The sequence below is a fragment of the Toxotes jaculatrix genome, chromosome 23 (assembly GCF_017976425.1).
Source record: "Toxotes jaculatrix isolate fToxJac2 chromosome 23, fToxJac2.pri, whole genome shotgun sequence".
Lineage (NCBI taxonomy): Eukaryota > Metazoa > Chordata > Actinopteri > Toxotidae > Toxotes > Toxotes jaculatrix.
The window spans coordinates 2,539,919-2,563,825 of NC_054416.1; the positions used below are offsets into that span (position 1 = coordinate 2,539,919).

Here is a 23,907-nt window from a genome sequence, read left to right on the forward strand (position 1 = left end):
AGCGGGGGAGTGGGTGTCTGTTTGTGTATGTTTGTAGTCATTTAAAAAATCTAAAAGGAAACAAATGAATAAGAAGATAAATAAAGTTTTCAGTTTCCTGCGCAGGAGTTCTGTCACCATTAAAGGAAAATTCCAGCATTTTGTGACCTGAGTCCAACTAAAACTAAGCCCAGAAACAGCCTGTAAACACAACACTGACATGTACTGAACACCTTTCACGTTACTCACAGTCATTCGATCCTTTGTTAATATAAAAATATCTTTATTTACCTCACCGTGACGCTCGTGGGCACAGGAGGAGAAATTGTTAATTGCTCCTTTTTCCCACGCTGCACCTCCCAGCCCTCTGCTCTGGAAGCAGAACTAATGAGAGGAATATTTTCACTCTGCGAACTGAACTCTAGTTGGCGTCTTAACATGGACTTAGAGGGTGGTAATCTGCAGATCTGAGGTCAGATTCAACAATGTGCTGTATCAGCTAAATGATTTGGAGCAGAGCATCTGATATCGAGGGGGCATTTTCAGTTTCTTTTCCCTTATCATAGGATTTTTATTTTCCTCTTTCTGTTTTGAGATAAAAATGATATCTGGGCTGCTAATTTATTTTTTCATCTTTAAGTCTTTAAGTCATCTTCAAGTGTTTAAATACTACATGCTGTGTTTTTGCCACTTAGTGGATGTAAGTGGAAGTGCAGCAGATGTCCACAGTGATTATGATGTATTTTGAACAAAAAAGAAACTTCACCTTTTCCGTGTTTTGTTATTTTTCTCAGATTTCCTGTCACCTTGATGTTGATATTTTCTGTTCTACTCAACTGGCCTCACACTTAAAACCAGTGTGGAAGATTTTCCCGGTGTTACAACTATCACTTTGTCCTCTCAGACAGCTTCAGACAGCTGTTTGGCAGCAACACATCTTGTTCTGGCTTTGAAACCAGATCAGCCGTCCAGCAGTCATTGCTGGGTTTTCTGCTCCTGTTTCTGCAGCAGGCGGACGCCTGTCTAATGCTGTTACACACACACACACACACACACAGACCAGCATTCACACACACGTATACAGTATAAATGCACATTCACAGACTCAAACAGACAAATGGACAAACATACAGTAGATTGTTTTAGGAATGCTACTGGTTATGAGAAACACACCCACTTATGTTCACTGTGTGTGCCAGTGTCTGGTATGTACAGAGTGTCGGAGTCTGACGGGGCTTTCCCAACACTTTATGTGTGTGTGTGTGTTTGTGTGTGTGTGTGTGTGTGTGTGTGTGTGTGTGTGTGTGTGTGTGTGTGTGTGTGTGTGTGTGTGTGTGTGTGTGTGTGTGTGTGTGTGTAAAGACATGTGTGCACCATTAACCATACATGCTACACATTCCTCTGGTTGTTCGTTATTTAAAATGTTTTTCCAAAAACAAAAAAAACATTGTGTTTCTTCAGATAAAATTATTCTGGTATCTGATTTTTAGGAATTACTAACTATCATTTCCATTATTTATATTTTAAACCCTGACTTTTCCTAATGGGATTTGGAAGTTTTTTAAAAGCTGAGCAGTTACTGGAAGTTTCTCAGCATGTGCACGAATCAACAAAAATGAAAATCTCCATATTTGGGTTTAAAACACTTGAAAGAATAAGAGCTTGTGAAAATGACATTCACAATCTAAAGCTACCTTTGATCTGCGCAGGCTTCTGTGAATGAGTCTGTGTGTTTCCATTTGATTTCTGTGCAGTTTACTCTCTTTAAGCCAAATACAGAGCTGTTATTTGTATGTTGGCAGGAGCACGGCCTCTCACGTATGAATTAAACTCACTTTGATTGACAGGTTTCTGACACTAATCACCGATCTCAGCTTCGGTATTGGGTGGGACTCTGTTGCACTTTGACCCTGGCTCTGTGCCAGTAACCAGTTGCAGCCTTATTTCAGTCATTACTGTAGGAACAAGGAACCGTGTGGAAGGTACTGTAGCAGCCTGCTGCCAGACAGCACACACACACACAGGGATGATGAAGTGCTCACTTATGCACACTTGGCTCTTCTTGTGTAGTTTTAACAGTGGAACAGGGCCCTTAGTTAAAAGCCAAAACTCGTTACCACCTCTTTTAATAACACGAGGGGACTGTTGGTACGGAGATGGCATGTAAATGGATGGATGTCTCTGTTTTTTTTCTTCTGACTCGGTCATTATTCAGGATGTAAAATCCTGGTGTGTGTGATAAGGTTTTAGCAGCGCAACCGTCATGTGAGGAGCCGATCAGCTGATCAGAAAAAGCCTCTTCTGCCATTCATTCATCACAGCAGACAGGCATCATGTTGGAGGGTCAGCGGGCAGGTTTGGCTCGACTGTAGGTTTTCAGTGAGCGTTAAGAGGCTTAGATTGTTGTTGAGTTAATTTTACCTGTGAAGGATTACCTGGAGCGATTCCCCTGAAATGCCAGTGATTTGTAGTTGAGACGCACATTACTCGAACTTTGCGTTGTCAGTTGAATCATCTGAGTCTTTTTGCTGAGATCATTGCGCACAGAGCAGCACATGACAGCAGCATGGCAGGCTATAAACGTTTATAGACTGAGTCTTGTCTTAAAATTACCCAACTGCAGTAAAAACAGAGAAGGGTGATGGAAGGGGGGGGGCAAAGCAGCAGGAGGAACCTCGGTTTCTTCACCTCATTCCTGCTTTCTGCTGAGCGCCAGGAGGGACACCCTGCAGTGCGTCAGGATTTTATCATCCATGGCCACAGCAGAGGCCGTGGATGGTCATGGAGGTCGGTGTAGGTAGAATTAGTTTGACACGGCAGTTTAACGTCCTTCTCCTTCACGTTTTGTCTTCAGGCACCTGAGGAGAAACACCGCAGGCCTTTGGCTCTGTCCACTCAAGTTTACATCATCCGATTATATTGTGCGATAAATTTTATACGCATGCATATAAATGTATAAGAAAAACTCCAGTCTGTTCATGTGCTTCTCCGTTTCTGTGCTCCCCTCCTTCTCCACCACGACTCCCTGGTCTTCCAAGATGGCATCTGTCCAAACATCTCTGCCAAACTTTAGCGACTCCACCTTGTATGTTTTTATACGTGCATGCTTGTGTGTGCGTGCATGTATTTTAGAAAGTGTGAGAAATTTCCCTGTGTGCCTTTTTTGTTTTTCTAAGCTCAATTAAAACTCACTTAACCTAAACTGAGATGGAGAGTAGCTATATGGATTTCTTATCCCCAGTACGCTTGTCTTGGAAACATCAGGAAATTACTGACAGGGGTTCCCCTGTACAGTATTTTACTGTAGGAGCATTTGAGAATAAATGAGCTTTTTTCACTGAGGGAGCAGGCAAGGAAAAATGTACATGTTAGATTTAATTATATGATGTAAATGCAGGGGAGGGAAACATGGAATTGGCGAGGAGAGATGATGATTTGTTCAACTTAGTTAAAGAGCTGGAAAACCAGCTGAAGTCTGGTTTGGGAAACCTTTGATATGAAAGGGTGTATTGTATTTTGAAAGGTTTCCATTACATTAATAAGGAGTTGTGTAAAAGCGGAAATGAAAAACATTTGATTCTCATGTTTTTTGTTTTTTTTTTGACTCAAAGAAGGATGCTAAAGCTCTTCACAGTTATTCATTGATTCATCCTGTCCACACATTTTGATTTAGTTGCATTAACTCCTCCATCCTTCACATCATTGTTCTTTCTTTTAATAAGATATATTCGGTTCAGACTTGTTGAATTGTCCCGTACTGCTGAAAGAAGAGCAGGCCAAAGGAAGGCCTGCAGGCTAAATTTGGCAAACCACAGGAATTTACTGGCCTGCCCGGCAGTTTAGTGGAGGGATAAGACAGCAGAGTGTTTGGGTCCATTTTAGTTTTTATTTCAGTGGTGATGCTTTATGGGCATTTTAACGAGCCAACCGATGGTGAAAAGGACCCACAGTGCTGTTAACTAGTGTTGTATTTTTCTCCTAATTAAGACATCCACTGTCATAAAGAATGCAGTGTAGTCTAACAAAACTGCTGCAGCAAAAAAAAAAAAAAAAAACATATACAAAAGATCTTTAAGAAGGATGGTGCTTAGCTGAATCTTGACTAAAGCTTTATAAGATCACACTTTCTTCTTGGCAAACAGCAGTGAGAGGTTCGAATTTTTGTGGTTTTCTCCAAAAATCTCATACAAAAACTATGAGAAAAATCATCTGACAGGTGTTTTCTCGACTGATCGATTGTTTCGTCTGCAGTAGGTGAAAAAATGCTGAAAAACTTAAAACACAATTTTCAAATGTTTTGTTTGACCGACAGTCCAAACCCCCAAAATATGTGCAGAATGCTAGAGTTTGCATTATTGGACCAAAATGTCTTTTGATTTACTGTTCCCATACCTGACTGTCCAATTTACTTTGGACATAACAGCAGGGTCTCAGTTAGTAGTGCAAAGACACTCCTCTCCCCTGCAGCTTCTCCACTGCTGAAATGTGAGTAGTTTGGCATGAAAGCACTGTCTAACACAGCTTTATCAGCATGATGCCTTCCTGTATTGTTGCATCTTTTATACAAAGTGAATGGGGAACTCATTCACACATTTGTTTTTCCATAACTCTGAAACAAAGGGTTTTTTTTTAAATCTTCTATAACCTCTGATAAAAAAGTTTTCCCTCTCCCCTTGCTGCCCAGTCTGACCTCTGCCAGTTAAACAGCAGGAGTATTTTTGTCTCTTTACATCTTTTGCTGTGTTTATTGGTGACGGATGATTTTTCCAATATATTTCTGGAAAGGAAAGAACGCTGGGGATGTTTTGTCGGCTCGACCTGGAAATGTTCCTTCTATACTACTTCCTGTTTTCACAGACCTTTTGTTAGGTCCAACTGTACTCTGTACACTGTGTGTGTGTGTGTGTGTCAGTTTTTCTCAGTGGGCAGCCATGGACACGGCAGGAGGACATTCCTCAACATTTACATCATTTCCTGTCCTTCCCCAAGTTTCCCCTCCCTACTTCCTGTCCAGCTTGGCCTTAATGCGTTGGCAAAATTTGTGTGTTTGTGTGAAAAGCAGCAGCTTTAATGGGAAGCGAACAAAGACCAAACACGTTTATTTACAGCTGCTGATGGAACAGGAAGCCGCTCTTCAGATGCAGGTGTGCGTGTATGCATTGCATTTGTGTGCATGTTTGGATTGTATGTACTGGACATTTGTAATAATAGCCTTAAATCAGTTGCTGAAGTTCTAATTCTGCTGCTCACGTACTGGATTTCAAGTTGGGTTCAGGACTTTTTGTTAAGACATTTCTCTCTCTCACTGTGCCAGAAGTCTTCATGACACATGCTGCAGGTATATAAACAGCGCCCAGTTGGAGGAGGGAAAGAAGTAAAGTGAAAATTCCCTCTTGGGTCAGGTTTTAATCTCTGATTTGGCTGCACGAGTCGGGCCCAGCTGCTGGGTTTGGATCTCAGTTTTAGGGCCTCTCACAAACTGAAGTTGTTCAAATCAGTGCAGTTTTATTCTTCTACATTTTGTGCAGTCTGTTATGAATTGGCCAACCAAGAGCTTAGCTCACCATCTACCCCCCGAAAACCTGCAGCTGTTTGTTTTATTTTTCTGATATGAATCTTTTCTTGTCACTTTCTACAAACGCTGAAAATCCCACTTTGGGTGGAAATCTCTTTCAAATTCAGTAGCAAATCCAAACAAATGCTGGGGAAAGAAAACCCCTCAGATTACAGGGCAGCGAAGCAGGAAATATCCCACAGACTCCGTCAGGTTGAGGCTGGAGTTACGTGGCAGCACAGTTCACTCACAGTGGCAGGAGGAGTGAACGTAAGGAAATTAAAATGATAATTAGAAGAGGGGCTGATATCATGTCTGATGTTTTGACAGGGTAAACAGGACTTTATGACAAAGCTCTTTCATCTCAGCTCACTCTTTCATCTGCGTTACACATTAACTAAACATTTCTTTTTGCCGAAGGCTGGACGGGCAGGAGGAAGAGGAGATGAAAGAATGGAAACAGGGAAAGTGGGTGAAAGAGAAAAGAGTTGGGGTTTGTGGTGATTTTTTTTTTTTTAAGGTCTTTAGGTGAAATAACATTTTGACATGTTTTGACACGTTCTCTGACTCAGACATGAACACGAGCCTTTTCTCAGAGTCAGATTTCATTATTATTTTTTCATAGTGTGTAGTATTATGATCGTTAGGCTTCACGCAAAATGAGCAGTGGTGCTGCGTAACACAGCCGTGGATTTAATGAGTGACACATCTCTGATTACACTTAACGAGACGAGATGCATCAGGCTCTGTCTGATTCAGCTCAGCAGGTGATTGACTGGATACTTGCTGTTTCTTGCTGTTGCATTTTGTAGACAAAGCGATTGATCGGTTAATTGAAAAAATAATCAGCTCTCCTTCGCAGTGATCAGTGAGAGCAGCTTGTCACGAAGTTGGGATACGTCGGGACAAACAGCTCAGTCGGTCATCAGGTGCTGATGTGTGAGCAGCATCCTGGGGGAATCCCTGCAGTTGCACATCTGGTCCAGCTCATTTGATTGCATTCGTGTCTGGAGGTTTTCTAGATTTGAGAACAGTTGCAAAAAAACAGGGAATAAAGCTTTTCCGTCTTCCTCTCAGACTTTCTACTCGACTCTCCTCCTGCTCGTTTGTAGTCCGTCTCTGGTTCGGTCCACAGTGCTGACCGGTGAGCGTCGGCTGCTTCAGCAGCGCTGCTCAATTTCACAGTTTGTTTGTTCTTGCTCATTTGAAACATTTGTTTTCATCTTTTCCTGGAAGAGGTCGGCCTCCGACCGTCCAGCTCCTCTCTGTCTTCGTGCTGACTCGCTCTTTTTGTTCTGTTTTTTTTTTGTTTTTCTTGTTAGTAGATGCGTCTTTCAGACTGTCAGAAGGAGGTCTGCGGGCTCGGGCACACACAACACACACACACACACACGTTGGTTTGTGTTTGGCATTCTACCGCAGACAGATGGACGGGCACACTGTGCACACGGACAAACACAGACACACACAGACACGCACACATCCCGTTGTTTAGATTTTTGTACCACAGGGTCCCTGGAGACCGGGGCAAGACTGAGGTCTGCGGTGCCAAGAACCATGAAACACAATAGTCTTCCCCCCATCACTCCTTCCGAAACTGAACAATAGACATTCCTGGCATTCCTCAAGACCTCTTCCTCACAAACACACACATACATAAACACACACATCCATACACCACTCTGGGTCTGATTAGAGCCGCGGCTGTAAACAATTTTGGTTGTGATGCTGTTTGGGGTGAATTATCGACATTGTGTTTGTGTGTTTCAGTCGGTGGCTTATTAAAATCAGCAGGGTGAACAGAAACAGGGGCAGCGGTGGCCTCGCCCCTGGGTTCCACAGCCAGAACGTGAAGCAGTCGCCCCTGGTCGTGATCGCTTGAGACAACGCCTGCGATTCCACCAGACGAGCCACAGTGTGTTTCTGAGACGATACGCTCTTAGTCTGTTTTAGACAGAGGCCACATCAAGCTGCACAGAGCAGGAAGTTTGACTCAGGAATGGCACAGAGCATCTTGTCCGTTTTCAAAATAAAACACCCCCGTGCAGACTCCTGATCTTATATCACATCACTGCATCCACAACATAAACGGTGGCATCAGCGAGTCAGTGCTGTGTCGTATGATAATCAACAGAATGACTTTGTTGTAGAACTGCTGTTCAAATCAAACTAGCAATTTCAAGACGTTGCCTTGGACTCTGGGAACTTTTCATAATTATTTTTGGGGATTTTCAGACATTTTATAGCCCCAGAGATTTATCAGCCAAGTGATCCGCAGACGGGTGGATAATGAAGATAATTGTTATTTGTTGCAGTGGTGCATTGTGTGAGCATGAGTGTATGTGTGAGCATCTGTGTGGGTGAGTGTGTGTATCCTCCATGCGTGTGGTCTGCTACAGTTTATCTGTCTCCTCTGGCCTGGTTTTTATTAACTGGCCCATTAAACTGCGACTCCATGATACATGACACTTGTCTGACTGGCCACACACACACACACACACACATACACACACACACACACACACACAGGCGCAGTGGTCGTTTCAGATACACACAGATTCCTAGAGGCCTGCTTGGACACACACACATGTTAAAAAGATGTTTGTGTTGTGGAACCGAAGAAGAACCAGGACATTAAGTGTCATCGTACTAAATCAGCGGTGAGGCGGGATTTTCCCTTTAACCCTGTAACCTTGCAGGACCCTCCCTCCTCCGATGATCAGTTATTGATTATATAATGTGTAAAATGTCTATAAACACCCCTCACAAGTTACAGATGCCAACATGCTTTCACTTTGTCTGAGCACCTTTAAAGGCAGGAAACAGGGAATGTTCAATTTCCTGTCAGTAAACTAAACTCGTCTCATTCTGAGTTAAACTGAGTTAAACTGTGAAATCAGTCGAGCATCGTAGTTTTTGTCTTGTGAAAGTCTGATGTTTAATCAGTCAGCAACCGAGGAAGCAGCGTTAAAAGATGGCAGGGGTCTGAATAAACTGTCAGACAGGAGGAGTTCCAGCTGCACAAATGATTAAATAACAGATTAGAAGCTGCCGTCTGAACAACCTCAGGACACGCTGCGGTTATTTCAACGGTCCGGACACAGTGTTCTCGGGCTGCGTTAAGTTCACTGGAAGACGTCAACATCAAATGACAGATGTGAAACGAAGCAGGGCTTTTTAGCGAGTTCGTTCAAGTTTTATTTTGAAATCTGAAATCCACCAAAACACTGATTAAGATTTCCAATGTGCAACAATAAAGGGCAGATTCAGTGCTCACACATCCACTCAAACACAGAGATATATAATATTGTGCCGATTATAGGCAAACGCACGCACACGCACACACGCACACACACACAATCTAGGGGATTGAGCAGTAACAAACAGTGCATTGTGCTTCAGAGGCTAAAGTGGACTTCACCCTTCCTGCCATCGACCTCTGGTATGAGCCTAGTCTCACTGTACTGATTACCTGGTATGCAAAAACTGTGTGTGTGTGTGTGTATGTGTGTGTCAGTTTAATCCTAAGCAGTAGTCTACATGTCTGCCATATGTGTGTGTGTCTAAGCAGCAAACTCATGTCTGCGAGTGTGTTTGTCATTCAGAAATCCATAATCGAGGGTGATAAGGGGCCTGTAAGCCAAACAAACAGGCATGTAGACACACACACACACACACACACACACACACACAGTGCAGGAGACCCATAAAGCAAACAAATACGTCCTAATTGCAGTCAAACACAAAGGGACAGAGGGGAGGAGGTGAGGTTGTTTAGGCTTTCTGGCATAGTTAACCCTTCACCCTCGTGAAGGGAAGACAGGGAATGTAAGGAATCTGCTCACATGCATGTACATAACACACACACACACACACACACACTCGTCCACTCTTTGTGGAGTCTGCAGGAGATATAAGTCTCCGGGAAATCCTTTGAAGCTCGCTGCGAGACTCATGTTATTAAGTGTCTGCTGTTGTGTGGTTGGTTAAACTTCAACAGTGTTAATGTCGGAGACTCACACCTCCTGATGTTTGCTCTGCAAGGTTCAAGTCTGGTCAAAATAATAAGGGAACAGCGGCGCTGATTCGGGGCCGTCACCGCCATCGACTGTAGAGTCTGAAAGGAAAAAGTGTCACATGCAGATTTTATCAGCTGTCGCTAATGAATGTTAAATCCACAAGTTGGTGATACGACAAAACTGAACACTCGGCCGTTGTCTGCTGAATTAATATGGATTAGTTTGGATCATTGTTCAGCCAAAGAAAAACAAAAGCAAAATAATATCAACTAATTCGCTCTGAATCGGGAGCTGCAGGTTTCTGACGGGTCAGTCAACCAACCAGCTTCAGTCCAGAGCTGGAACGCACAGTCGACTGATCACAGATGGGTAAACCCTCTCTCTGCAGATGTATGGATGTGTAGAACATGAGCATATGCAGAAGGTGAATCAAGCTAAGTTTATATTCAGTAAGAAATTTGCACTTTGACCCAGAGGTTGCTCAGTAACTCGATTTGAAAATTCATTTGTGATAATTGATTATACTTGTTTTATACTCTAGTGAATGTAGTGTCTGAATGGGTTTGGTCAGCTGACGGTTGCTTCAGATGGAGCATTAGTGGCAGTTTAACATGCAGCGTACGTTCCTGGCCTGACGTGAACTGGGGATGTTTTGATAGTTTGGCTGGTTTATTGAAACCTTAGACCACCAGAATGCCCCGTTTTCATTTTATTTGTTTATTTATTCGTTATTGAATGAGAATATTTGTTTATGTGCTTATAATTTCTTATTTATTTATTATAAATAAATAAATAATTTGAAAACTTATTCATTGTTGGCAATGAGAAGAGTGGTATTTGTACTATTACAGGAATATTATCAAAGACCTATTCCTGTAATAGAAGTGCACGTTAAAAGTAATATATCTCAGCAATGAGAGGAGTGATAAATGTCTTCTCCTGTCCATCCATCACCTCCACTCATTGTTTTTGTCTAAAATTATTCCTCGGTCTCTTGTATTCTCCTGCAGACCTCCCATCCTCTCTTACATTCCCCTTCTTTCACCACATTTTGTTTTTCTCGTCTCCCTGCCAAAGTGAAAAAGCCCCCTTGTCTGCCCAACAGTCTCTGCTTTCTTTGCTCTTTCGATTTTTTTTTTCATGCTCTGCAAACACATGTGTGAGCTAATACACACACACACACACACACACACACACACATACAAGGAGGAAGTACCTCTGCATTTTCCCCCCCCTGTCAAACAATAACAGTGTGGAACTCTGGGTATTATTTTAGCAGCCATCCACCACTTTATCTGCTCTCCACAATACTTCCTCTCTCACTGACTCACACATCCTGCCTGGGAGGGGGCGAGAGAGGCAGGGAAAGAATGAGATGAGGAGAGAGAGAGCGAGAGAGAGAGAGAGGGGTGGGAGAGAGAAATGCGGAGTGCAAGAGGGAGAAATAGCCATGTTTTGTCTTCCAGCGAGAGGAGCGAGGGAGGAGGAAGAGAGGAAAAGGAGGGAGAGGGGATGTGAGGATCACTGGTTGGTTTTTCCCTCTTGGTCAGAACCTGCCAGCTACTTCAGATGGACATCAGCTCTTGGACTTGGACCCTGCTTTCCGCCAGATCTTGCACCTTACGGACACAACCTGCCTCCCTCACCAGACCTCAGCTGGCTCGAGGATGAAATAAAAGAGCAGTGAGATTTTTACGTGGTGGTGATTTCTCTCGGAAAACTTGTGAGGCGCATTCAGAGAAGTTTGTGTTGTTGTCTGAGCGTGTTCAGAGGCGTCCTGAGTAGACACTCAACTCTTTGAACTTGAACTGTGAGTGTGAGGGATGCTGGGAGCTGATCTGGGATCAGTTTGACTGTGGATGCTTCAGCCTGTGGAGTCTGGTAGGTTTCAACGTCTTGCATCATTTGTTATATTTTCTGATTTACTTCCTTTCATCTTATTTTGAATCTTTTAATCATCTCTACTCTGTTCTGAGACATTACTCGCCTCTGGAAGTCGTGTATCGTTACATCGGTCTCTGTCCTTATCTGGGAGACTGTGTAGAGCCTGAATCTATTTGTCTGGCTGCCTGTCTGGCATTCGTTCTGTACTGTATTGAGACTGTGTGTGTGACTCAGATTATGCGCGTTGACCTTTGCGGTATCAGTCAGCTGTTGCAGTTTCTGACCATTAAGTGGGACATTCCAGCAGATCCTTTCAGAGAGGCGCATTCAGAGCTGCAAGACGGAGAATTCATCATTTCTCTGCCTTTGACTGGTGTTGAGTCTCGTCAGCTCGTCTTCTTTTTTCTCATCACTTCTTTTCCCCTATTCTCTTATTTCCACTCCTTTTTTTATGCATTAACTGCCATTATGTATCATGTCTCGGCTGTGGCCATCCCTTGCAAAACACTTTATTTTTTTGTTTTTACTTCATCGTTTTTTTTGATTTAAGAAGTTCAAAACCCGTGAAACACCTTGAGAAGACATTTATAAATAGAAGCTTTCCATGTCTCGCAAACCTGATTGAATTTCCTGGTTTGCTGCGGTCACAGCGCCACCACAGCAGCGGTCGATTAACTCATAATCTTGTTTTCCACTTCAAGGACATGCTGTTATCTCTCGTATGCCAGCGAAGTATTCAAAAAATATGTTCCATGTGATTCCTCTTTGCCTCTTGTTGCCAGCTGGGGACAGGTAGCCAACTAGGTTACAGTGTCAGAAACAGGAAAGGGGCAGTTCTTTGGATTGTGTTATTATAAATGTGTACAGTCGATAGTGGCCTTGGTGTGTGTTACTTCAGTCGCCGTGGCCAAAAGCAGAGTTTTAGCCAGTGTGTTTCCTGTGTCCTATAAATGAAAGGGACACAGACTTTACGGAGCCTCTGTGGATGTCTCTGAATGCTGCCCTGACAAAGGCTTTACAAGTCTTTTTAACACTTCACTCTCCAAGAAAGATTTTTACCTTCACCCACCACACACAGAACTGCTGGGTGCGTGTCTGAACTTCGGGGTGAAGCCAAGCTGAGGCAAGAGTCTCTGTTACCTTTGGCCGACACACACACACACACACACACACACACACACACACACACACACACACACACACACACACACACACACACACAATACACTCTGGATCTCTCACAGATGAAAATGCATAAAACATTTCAGTAAGCATTTTTTTGTAGGTCCAAAGGCATCCAGCTTAAAACCAAAGATATTTTCTGTATCACCTCACAAATCTTTTTATTACCAGTATATATTTATTACCGTAAATATATATTACAGTATGTCTTATTGTAAATTATATGAACATTTAACATCTTTGGGTTTTGGACTGTTGGTCAAACAAAACATGCAGCAATGAACACGGTGGCCTGAAATCTCTGGGAACTCGTGAATAGAAGTGTAGTCACTGGACTGTAGCTTCAACCAAATTTAACCCAGTTCTGACTCAGGTGACTTTTTACCTGCAAGTCATCAAATCATGGGTGAACCAATGTACTGAGCCGACTTTTTCTTTCTTAACAGGTAGTTTAAAAGAAACTGCATTTGTGTTGTGAACCAAAACATTTACCAGAATAATGTGTAAAATAGTAAAAAAGAAAAAAATGAGCAGCTATTCAAACAAATGTTCATGTTTTTCACTTCTTGCAGGTCGTCTTATTATAAATCCCCAAATTTATGGGAAACCTGATCGCTGACCCTTCCTCGGGCACTGCTCTGAGCATTCTGGAAAAACAGGGAATGGTTATGTGGTTTGGGAGAACTTTTCTCTTCTCCCCTGCATTGTTACAAAACAGTTCAGCAGCTTTCTGCGTTACACTCCATCCACTTTGGCGTCACTTCATTTGTTTTGATTTTCACGGTCATCAATCTCTGAATGCTAAACTTGGAGGGGGGGGGGTCTGCTAATGTTTGTGATAGGTTCGATAATGGTATTTTGTCTGGTTGAGTTTGGATAGTTCCCACACATATTCATGCGCACACACATACGGGCATAGACGCACATACACAGGCTCTACATAAACTTTCTCAGGGGATAATTTAAGGACATTGTCAGCGAAGTCGAACAATCAGTGGGCTCAGATAGAAATCCCTCTTAAGGAGCTATAACCAGGAAGCAAGCGTGTTTATTTTGGAAATGGTTCTCCTGCTCCTGCTTTATCATAAACAATAATAGTCAGAAATGGTCCTTTCCTTTCGGTTGTGGTGCCAGAATCCACATTCTTCTCCTGAAATTGTACCTCCAAATGTTTTTGTCTGAAAAACCCGGAAGAGTCTCGTTTTACATTTTTGTACTTTCAGTTTGAGAATCTTAATAATCCTCAGGTGTTGTTGGGAAATGAAACCTTTTTGTTTCAATGCTGCCATCCAGCTGCTGTTTGTGTTGTTTCCTGAGCTCCAGGCTTAAGTCCAAGCCTCAAGTCATACGAGACAAGTTCAAGTCAAGTCTCAAGTCAGTTAAGACATTTCTAAGTTAATTCCAAGTCTGTCTTTTTCTTACTGTTGTGCAGGGATTTTAACAGGTAGACTGGAGTGTTTTCAGCTTCTGAGTCTTTTGTCAAGTCAAAGTTTTACAGAGTCAAGTCTCACAGAAGCCAGATAAATAACAAGTCTCATTTTTGTGACTTAAGTCTCTCAATTTCATGTCTCAAGTTCACAGCTCTGGTTGTTTTCAGGCTTTGCAAAGTTACTTCCCTCCCAACCGAGTGTCTAAAAGATATGATTACCCACACAGAGGTCCATTCAGACTCCAGGAATATTACATTTATATCTGGCTGTTCTTTCTCTCTTTCTGTCCTTGTTTCTAGCTGGGTTTTTTTTCTCAGACAGTTTTTTGTTTCTCTTTCTGTCTCGCACACACAGTCTGCAGGGGGCTGAATTGAATCTGGCTAACATATGGTGTCGGAAGTCTGTATAAGGGAATTAGTGAATATCTTGGGATACACTGGAATGTCTGGCTTCAGATCAGAATGGAGAACTTACTGTACATGTTAGATGAGTTTTTAATGGCAGCCCAGTGGAAGTCCAAACAACCTTTTAGGAAGCTGTTTCCACAGAATTTGGGTTGGCAAGGTACCGTCGCAGTAGGTCTGAGTTTTATGTTAGCCCTGATGTTCCAAGACACTTACAGCTGTGGTTGCAAATAAGGATGTCATCTTAGCCACCTTGCCTGGGTAAATCATCATATTTAGACCAAAAAAAAGAACTATATGCTCGCTTTGAACAGAGGTTAAAAGGACCCTGCAGACATAAAAGAGGAGGCTGCAAGATGGAAAAACTAAACTTATAAAAAGGAAGTTATATTAGACACGAGGGGATAAGGATGACAACCCTCAGATACAACACCACATCAGCTTCAACATGTCTGAGCAAGGCCCACCTATATTTCAACTGTAAATCAGTCCCTTTAAAAAGTAATAAAAAAGTAAACAAGTAAATAAGCAGTAATAAACTTTCACAGATCCAAACCAACAACTGAACACGTGAAACGATCAGTGGTTGTATGGATGCTGTGAAAAAACGAATTGTTTCAAGACTTGTGGGTGATGAACAAGGAGATTAGTCCCCAGCAGAGGTTATAATGGGATGTGTAGAGGGCTGAAATGTTCTGAATGTCTCTTTAATCTGACCTTTAAAATCTAAATTTAATTGAACCTCCTGTAAGAACAGGTCAGGATACACCACGTTGGTTCTTTGCTGTCTCTGATCCTCACCCGAGTTTCTCCCTCTCGTTTCCACAGACGCAACGTTCCTCTCATCAGGCCTCACTCCTGGCACCTGGCAAAGCTATCGGAGCCACCCATCCCTCCCCCTCCTCCGTCTCCTCCTCCGCCACCCTGCCTCCCCTCTGCCGACTCCCCTCCTCTCCCCCCTCCTCCACCTCCGTCTGCCATGCAGCTCCACCCCGGCCCTTACACATTACCGTGGCACACAACTGAGAACAGGTGAGACGACATCTCTCAGATTAATGAAACGTGATTACTTTACTGATCGCTCACAACTTTATAACCGTTCATGGCTGTAACTAAAGCAGGTCGTCAGTCTGTCAGTTAACATCACCGTCTTTCAGCTGTACATAAAATCTGTTGAGATTTCTGTTGCTTCCTAACTCATATCTGGGTTTATTTGTGCATTCAGAGGCTTATTTGTTCGTCTTTATTGTGAGAACGTTACATGATTTATAAACAGGCATGAACATACAAACAGACCCCCCACAGACATCAAAATCAAATTGCTTTCACAGCGAATTCATTAAGGTGTTAATGATACAGTATACTCTGTTGGCAGATAGCCCTCTGAGCTGTATGTTTAATGTTGAGGAGCTTTGTGCAGACAAAATGACAGAAATCAACAAAACAGACATCAAGGTTTACTTTGTGCTGTTTCGGAGTAAAGATGGCGGAGGGGTTCACCCAGTTCCTCTCAGCTTTGAATTGTCTCTTCTTATGTTTTACAGTAAACCAGAGCTAGAAATAAACGTTGGGAAATAAGGGGAATGTCCTCTCCTGACCTGCTTCCTGATTTCAGCTGATTCGTTTTATCCAGTTTTGTTTTTACAAATAAAGAAATCTTGCTTGATCTGCAACTTTAACCACACAGTGAGTGAGTCATATAGCAGCTTTGGATCATACACTATGACTCCGTGGCTCCATAGGACCTTTGACTGTAAATCACTGCTGGGGAGCTTGGCCCCTAAAAGCCAACAATTGCCAGGAAACAGGTGACATCACTTTAAGTCGCTGCCCACGCAGGAAGCCTATTGGTCTATTTTCGGATTCTTTTTCAACATTCCAAAGTGATAGCCAATCAGATCGGCCTGGGGGCCTGCCCTCTGGGGGCCTGCCCTTTGGGGGCCAGGTGGAAATTGTCAGCCGTGATGGTGAAATCAGTCTGTTTGATTTGACCTTATATGAGGTTTAAACAGTCAGAGTGATGGAACTGTGAAATAAAATCCTCTTAATTTAAGTTTTATTTTGTTTTATAACATGGTTCCACGACTGGATTTATTTCTGTTCTCAGAATCTATAATGTCTCACTTTCATAGTGTTGCTGCTGAGCACCTTTGACCCATAAGAAGCCATGTGGTGCGCTGTGCTAATGGACCATGATATAATTGGGGCTGCAGCTAACTGTTATTTTCATTATTGATGAATCTGACAGTTGTTTTATTTAAATTAATTGAGGAACCGTTTGGTCCACAGAACGTGGGAAAATAGCAAAAAAAGACACACCACAACTTCCTAAAGCCCAAGATGACGTCTTCAGATCGCTGTTTTTTTCCCAACCAACCAAAAATAATCAGTTTACACTGAAATGAGACCAAGGAAAAAAAGAAATGATCACAATTAAGAAGCAGGATCAAGGTACTACCCAGCATTTTTGCCTGAGAACTTACATAAGTGATTAACTGACTGTGGCTGATCAATTGATCAACTGATCTGTTCATTTAAAAATATAATAATAATACTAAAGGGCATTTTTATATTAGTGTAATACAGCTGAGACAAAAGCCTTAACTGTCCAGTTAAGTTGAATAGAGAGAAGCCATGTAGGTACAGTAGCCTTTGTGTAACAGTATGATCTCACAAAGCTAAACTTTAATCCCTTAGAAAGGAAAGAGGAAGTTGCCACAGTCTGTATATTGACTCACAATAAAAATAGCCAGTATCCCTTTGTTTGTCAGCTTCATGATATGTCAGTGGCCGGTTCTCCTTTTGATAAGAATCAGTGATATAATGTACCATTATTAGGTTTTACAGTCCCACATGGATTAGATAGTGATGTGATGTGTGTGTCTGTGTGTGTGTTTGTGTGTGGGTCTCTTGTTCCCACAGTTTCTCCTGGCTGATCTCATCATACACACACACACAAACACACACACCATCTGATGAGGAGGCAGCTCCCGGCATAACTCTGGACAATGGCATGTGACTCCCAGAACATGTGGACAAAGAGAGGAAGACATTCAATAAACTGTGTTTGTGTGAAGGACACTTTGTACAGTCTGCATCTGTGTGTGTGTCAATTTCCACACTAAGCAAGTGTGTGTGTGTGTTTATGTAAATAGTAAAACAAAGTAGTGAGAGTGTTTGTATTAAGTGACGCACTGAGAATTAATCAGATCACTCTGAACGCACATCTTCACATGCCCTGTTGTGTATTTGTGTGTGTGTGTGCGTGCTGGTTTATCTGTGTCAGCCCTCGCTCTCACATGTTCCACATTGCCGTCTGATTGGGCAGGAGTGACTGTCATTTCCTGTCCAGCTCCCGTCTCATTTCCTTTCTTCCCCTCTCTGTCACCCAGGTCAAATCTATACAGCAGCTTCTGCTTTCTCATTCATGGCTCACTTCCTTCTGAGATGATTTTCTCATGCAGATAAAACGTTTTTTTCCCCCGCTGCTCAGAGCATGGTCCTCCTTTGTTTTAAAATGGGTAGTGTTTTAAGATCATTCCAGTATTTTTGTAAGTTTCCAACACCACGTTTGTTTAATACTGTGCTGTTACAGTGATATTATAGTAATTTATAACTTATAACCACTTATATTATCGATAATATACTTGATTCTTACAGTGCTGGATTTCAAGTCAAGTAATGGTAAGAGCATGAAAAGATAAATAACCTACACAGATTCTGCAGACCACCGTAATATTTGCCTACGTGGGCACAAAATCATATTTTGATAAACGTGAGCAGTGGTAGAATACTTTACAAAGAGAACAAAACCCATCAGTTTTCAGATCTCTGCATGGTTCGTAAACCATAAATACCACAGAAACGGCCTGGAGATAGTCTGCTAGTTGTTTCCCCACACTGGTTTGAGATCAAAGCCAGTTAGAGATTTCTCTCCTCTGTTACCCCTCCTCTGTCTCCCTGGCAACTTTCCCTATTGTTTGAATAAGACAGAAAAAAAAAATACAAAGGGTTAGCGGCCACTCTCTTCTTTACAGAAAAAAGAAATACCACAATAAAATGTCTGCAGATTTTTGTTGAGCTCTTTATGAGCTGGATTCAAACCAAGCACAAGAGCACTGGGTGCCCCTACCCCCCCGGAGATAACATCGATAGCCAATATCTGTAAAAAGTATTTTTCTATCCCTGTTCGCTACGCTCTAATTTTGCTGAAAAGAACACCCTGTCATTTTGTCTGATGTGGTTTTCTCCAACAAGTTGGTATTGTTGGGAAATCCTTTTTTGTTCCTCTTTCTTCTTTTTGTGTAATTTCTGGTATTTTATTATTAGAAAGTTAGACGTAGAAGGGAACAGGAGGAGGATGGCGGGTGATGTTCAGCAGAGGTCACAGGTCAGATTCAAACCCAATTGTGGTTTCATGGCGAGCAGCTCAGCCTGTTGAGCAACCACATTTTATGTATGTGACATTTATTACATGTCTGTTCATTTTAGAAGAAGCAACCATCCTCTGTTGCTTCTTCTCAACTTTGTTTTACCTGTTAAATAGTTTTCAGGGAGTTTTTCTTTATTTGAATCAATGGTCAAAGTGGTAAAAGAGGGTGACGTATGGTACATTGTATAGATTATAAAGCCCTGACTTGGCTGGAGAATTACTGTTTTTCTCTATTATTTGTTATTAGTGAGTAAAAAAACATGACTGGGCTCTTCTTTAAACATCTGTGCTGTCAGTCATCTTCAGAGAATAGTGAACAGTTTCAGTTCTGGAATAAATCTACATTCGATGTAAAGGAGATGGGGCAGGAAGATTCCACAGGAGGAAGAAAGGAATGAGAGAGGAAGAAGAAAGAGGATGAGAGAAATCAAGGGATGACTTAGAGATTTTGACTCCAGGCAGTGGGAGTTGATGAGGAGGAAATCCCTCTCCGCCTAAAGAGGCTTCCTCTGAGGGTCTTTAAAAACACATGGGGCTGCCGTAGATCTTCGGCTCAGGACTGATAGAAAACAGATTTCCCAGCGGTACAGTTCAAACGGTGTTTTCCAGAGGGATATACTGTACGTGCTCTGGGGTGAAATCCCACCTTGCCACTTGAAAATTAAAGGTGACTTATTGTATGTCTTTTATAAAAGCGTTAACCATTTTGTCAGTCAAGGAGGAACATAATACCCGCTTAAAAAAGAAACCACATTCTAAAGAAAGTATTGAATGTGTAGAATACTACTTTTTTTCTACAGTGTTATAAACATTTTATAAAATGTCTCCGACATTTATGATGACAAATGCCCAGTGTATGTTCCCAGAGACCGAGGTGACGTCAGTTTGCTTATTTTGTTTATTTATTTTTTCTGTCTCCATCTCTCCGCAGTGACTTGTCCATGCAGTGGAGTCAGCTGTCCAGACCTTACTCCTCTACTGACCGAAGCAGTTCCCTGGGCTCCATGGAGAGCTTGGACACGCCGACACCCACCACACAGCCGTACCCCGACTCCCATAATTCACCTGTGGACCCTACTCTCTTCAACAACAAGAGAGACTCTGCCTACAGCTCCTTCTCTGCCAGTTCAAACACATCCGACTACGCGACTGTGCCACTCAGGCCCGGTGAAGCCTGCTCCATGGATAATCTCCTCCAGAGCCTGGGGCCAAGTTGTCGAGGCTGCCCTGGTGGTGATACCTCAGCCCTGGGGCGTTCATCTGGCGAGACCCCGGATGACGTGCAGCTGATATTACACAAATCCAGGTCACTGACCAGGCCGAGGCCGAGGCCTGTTGAGGTAAAAGCGAGGCCTTCGTCCTGCTGTTATGAGGAGGAGCGGAGGGGAGGAGACTTTGAGATAAGAAATGGACAAGGAGGAGCAGAGAGAAAGATGAATCCTCCTCAGCCTCCAACCAGGAAGGACAGCTTTAGGGCAACCCGGAGTTGCCCTAATGCCACCAACAACCGTTGTGCTTCTGCTCCTCTTGAAATTTCCAGCGTTTCCTCTTACTTTGATGAAAACAAGTCCCCTCTGACTGTTGAATCAAGAATTCACAATGGCTTCTCTGCACCAGAAGAAACTAACAAAGCTGGGAATTTCAAAGAGGATACCCTAGACTCGCACTATATCCAAAGACAGACTAAAGACATTAGACATATCACATGTGACACTAGTGTTAATAAAGACTACAACTTAGAGACCAACTCAGATCACCTTTCTGACCAAGTGACAGCCTCCCTAGTCCCCATCACCTCCTCTCATCCTGGCTCCTTACCTGCAGAATCCTCCATGGAGGTTCAAGGGCAGTCTCAAATCATGCACTCCCAGACCAAGCACTCCTCTACAGGGCTGCACCGGCACAGCGCTCCTGAGAAGCTCCTCGCTACACAACTTCAGTTATTGCAGTTTAACAGCGACAGCTCTTCATTGGAGCCTAACGATCCATCAAACCGCTCTGATACCCTCTTGTCCTCTTGTAGCAGCCCATGGTCCCATTCATCGCTCCAGCCCACAAGGGAAGACCAAGAAGCTTCTCATAACCACCCTCACGCGCCACCAAACAAATGGGAAGGCAGCCGTTGTTCGACACCGGGATCTGTGTTCTTGGAAGGGGATGGTGATGATGGCAATTCAGGTGAGAGGCTGGAAGGGATGGCTGTAAATGGTGGATCCTTCTCCCCAATTCAGCCTCATCACCCTTGGGGTCGCTCTGCTAGCGTGCCATCATCAACCCAGGAAAGGGTGAGCTCTGACCAGATAATGGAGAGAGATTTTGAGCCTCTTAGTGCTGCTGCCAGTATGGATACTTTACTGGAGGAGCAGAAGGCAGTGGACAGAGGAAGAAGTGGAGGGAAAAAAGAGGAGAATGTAGAAGGAGAAGTTGCTATGAAGAAGTCAAACTCCTCAAGGAACCATCGACGGAATCGTCGCCGCAGCGACCGATTTGCTACCAATCTCCGCAATGAGATCCAGAGGAAAAAGGCCCAGCTTCAGAGTAGCCGTGGCCCAGGAGGGTTGCTATGTAGTGGTGAGACTGTCCAGGAGGAGGAGGGTCCAGACCTCCATGAAGAGGAGGCACAGCCAGATGTGTCTGTCCAGGAAAGGTGTACCAAAGTTGCATTTGCCCCATCTGTAAGCTCCCAAGATTTCAAGACAACAGCACCAGCTGAGAAATCAAACACTTCAAGTGAATCAGTCCATGATGCCTTGCAAACTCAGCCTCAGTCAACAACGTACACTCAAAACAACAACGTGTCCAGGTCTGTCCAGATTCTGGACCCAGGTGTGCCCAGTTTTGGTGTCGGCATCCGAGTTGTAGAAGAACCAGCTCCCGCTGGCAAAGCCCGCCGCTGGCGTTGGACCCCTGAGCATAAACTTCAACCAGAACCAGAACCAGACCGAAGGTGTAGAGTCTTGGGTGAGAGAGTATTAGGGGTAACAGGATCACGGCATGGGGTTTGTGCCTTCACCTCCTCCAACACCTCCTCCTACAGTCGCTCCTCATCGTGTTCTCGGATGGAGGAGTCTGATATCCTTCCATTTGCGGATAGAATGAAGTTTTTCGAGGAGACGAGCAAGGGCATGTCTGGGTCAAATGTTTCGAGTTTGTTGAGTCGTAGGCAGAAGAAATCCCCCAGCCATCCTGAGCACCAAGGAGGAGAGCTCGGTCTGCACCCACACCAAAGAAGATACTCCTACCAGGGGGGACTTCAGCAGGAAAGTTCCCTGCTTTCAAACACTATGGAAGCTCGAAGGCAGTCTGTGAGTACCAGCAGGGAGAGGCAGAAAGAGAAGGAGAGGGAACAAGTGAGGGAGAGGGAGGAGAGGGCAAGGGAACAGGAACGGGAAGAGAGGTTAAGAGAAAGGGAGAGGCAGCAGGAGAAGGAAAGACAAGAGAGGGAATTAGAAATGGAGAGGGCAAGACAGAGGGAGATTCAGCTGGAGAGGGAACGAGAGGAGAGGGCGAGACAGTGGGAAAGGGAAAGGGAGAGGGAGCTTGACTTAGAGAGAGAAAAAGAGGAGAGGGCAAGAGAGAAAGAACTTGAGAGAGAAAGAGAGAAGCAAAGGGAAGAAGATGCTCAGCTCAACTCACATCAGGAGTTTTATGGCAATTCAAGCATCAGAGAAAATCATCAAGACTTCCAGGACTTCCAACACAAGGACAGCTTCCACAACTTCCAGCCCAAGCCTCAGGTGTTCTCCCATAGCCAGACCCAAAATCAAGTCCCACGATCAGCTTTTTATCCAGTCAACACCACCTCCCAGCACCTGGAGCACCAGCAACCTCTGCACCAGGGATACTCAGCCAGGAGCTACACACCTACAGAGGTAAGCCCTTATTGCGTTTTTTATCAGCGGTCAAAGACACAGCATTTATGAGCTCCATGAAGGAGTCAGGGGTTGCCAGGTTAGCTCTCAGTAGGAGTCTGCTGTCCTGGGATCTGGATTATACACTGAACTTTTCAGGTTTATAGACAAACAGACACAGAGAGTGAAATGTGGGCTGTAAGAGTGGGTGTTAGTGATCTGGAGTGAGTGAGCTTTAAACACATGCTGTAGCTTTTCCTTCTCCTTTCTCAGAGACTAATATCTAAATATTTTACTCTAGAATGCTAAACTAAATCAAAAATGTATTTTTTAATATGGTACAATAGCATACAGGATGGCCTACAGCCAAAACATCACTATCAACATTACTGATAATTTCTAACTGCATCCACGAACAAGTACGTTTACAAGCCTGCTGGCCTCAAAACCAATTTTCAGCAGCAGGCATACTAAGCTAAATAACAGCCCCTGTCCCAGCAGCACTGAAATCAAGTAACGCCTTTCAGAGTGAAAGTTAAACTTTGCAGCTCAGTGAAATCAGACTGCGGTTTTGGACTGAGCTGAAACGACCACTGGAGACTGAAAACTATCTTGGTTCTTTAAACCAGCACCAGAAAGGGATCGAGTGGCCACACTTGGATGTTGGAGCTAAGTGGCCACTCGGTCCAAGTGCTCCGTGGTTGAACGGTTGGTTTGAAGTTGAACCTCGCGTCCTGCATGTGGTCAAAGTCTGAAATTCTCATTGAAGATTCAGCGGATCATTGAAATAGTTCATGGGACTGAAGGAGATTGGGCAATGGCGGTGGACACTTGTGTAAGCGATAATAGCAACGTTGGGCTACATCTTTACCACAAATTGATTCGAGTTACTTGGCAGGGGGTACAGCCCCTCGTCTGAACTTATGAAACTCCTGTGAACTTCAACCTATTAGTAACCTTATCATTTAACGCTGAGCAAAGCCAGACTGACATTTGCTTTGGACTAAATGCATCTTCAGCTCAGCAGATATTTGGTTCAGGCTGACAAGGTTTCGTTGTTTTCGTCTGGTTTTCGCTGTGGCGAAGCCTCTGGGGGAACCTTCAACCCCGACTTCATCCATGTTGGGCTCCGTTTCAAATGAAAGGTTGTTAGCTTGATGCCACAGCGATAA

The 23,907-nt window shown here is 43.5% G+C and overlaps 1 protein-coding gene across 2 annotated transcripts in view; it reads left to right on the top strand.

Moving 5' to 3' along the window:
* Window positions 1-23,907, top strand: part of shroom4 (shroom family member 4) — a 49,994-nt gene that overhangs the window by 17,786 nt on the left and 8,301 nt on the right. Inside the window, exons 1-3 of one of the 2 annotated variants that reach the window (XM_041031084.1) lie at window positions 11,044-11,433; window positions 15,281-15,484; window positions 19,816-22,756. In XM_041031084.1, coding sequence (XP_040887018.1) covers window positions 15,432-15,484; window positions 19,816-22,756 — 2,994 coding nt within the window. In that variant the 5' untranslated portion in view covers window positions 11,044-11,433; window positions 15,281-15,431. Of the gene's footprint in view, window positions 1-11,043; window positions 11,434-15,280; window positions 15,485-19,815; window positions 22,757-23,907 lie in introns of those variants that run through there. The other variant, XM_041031083.1, reaches the window with a different exon arrangement.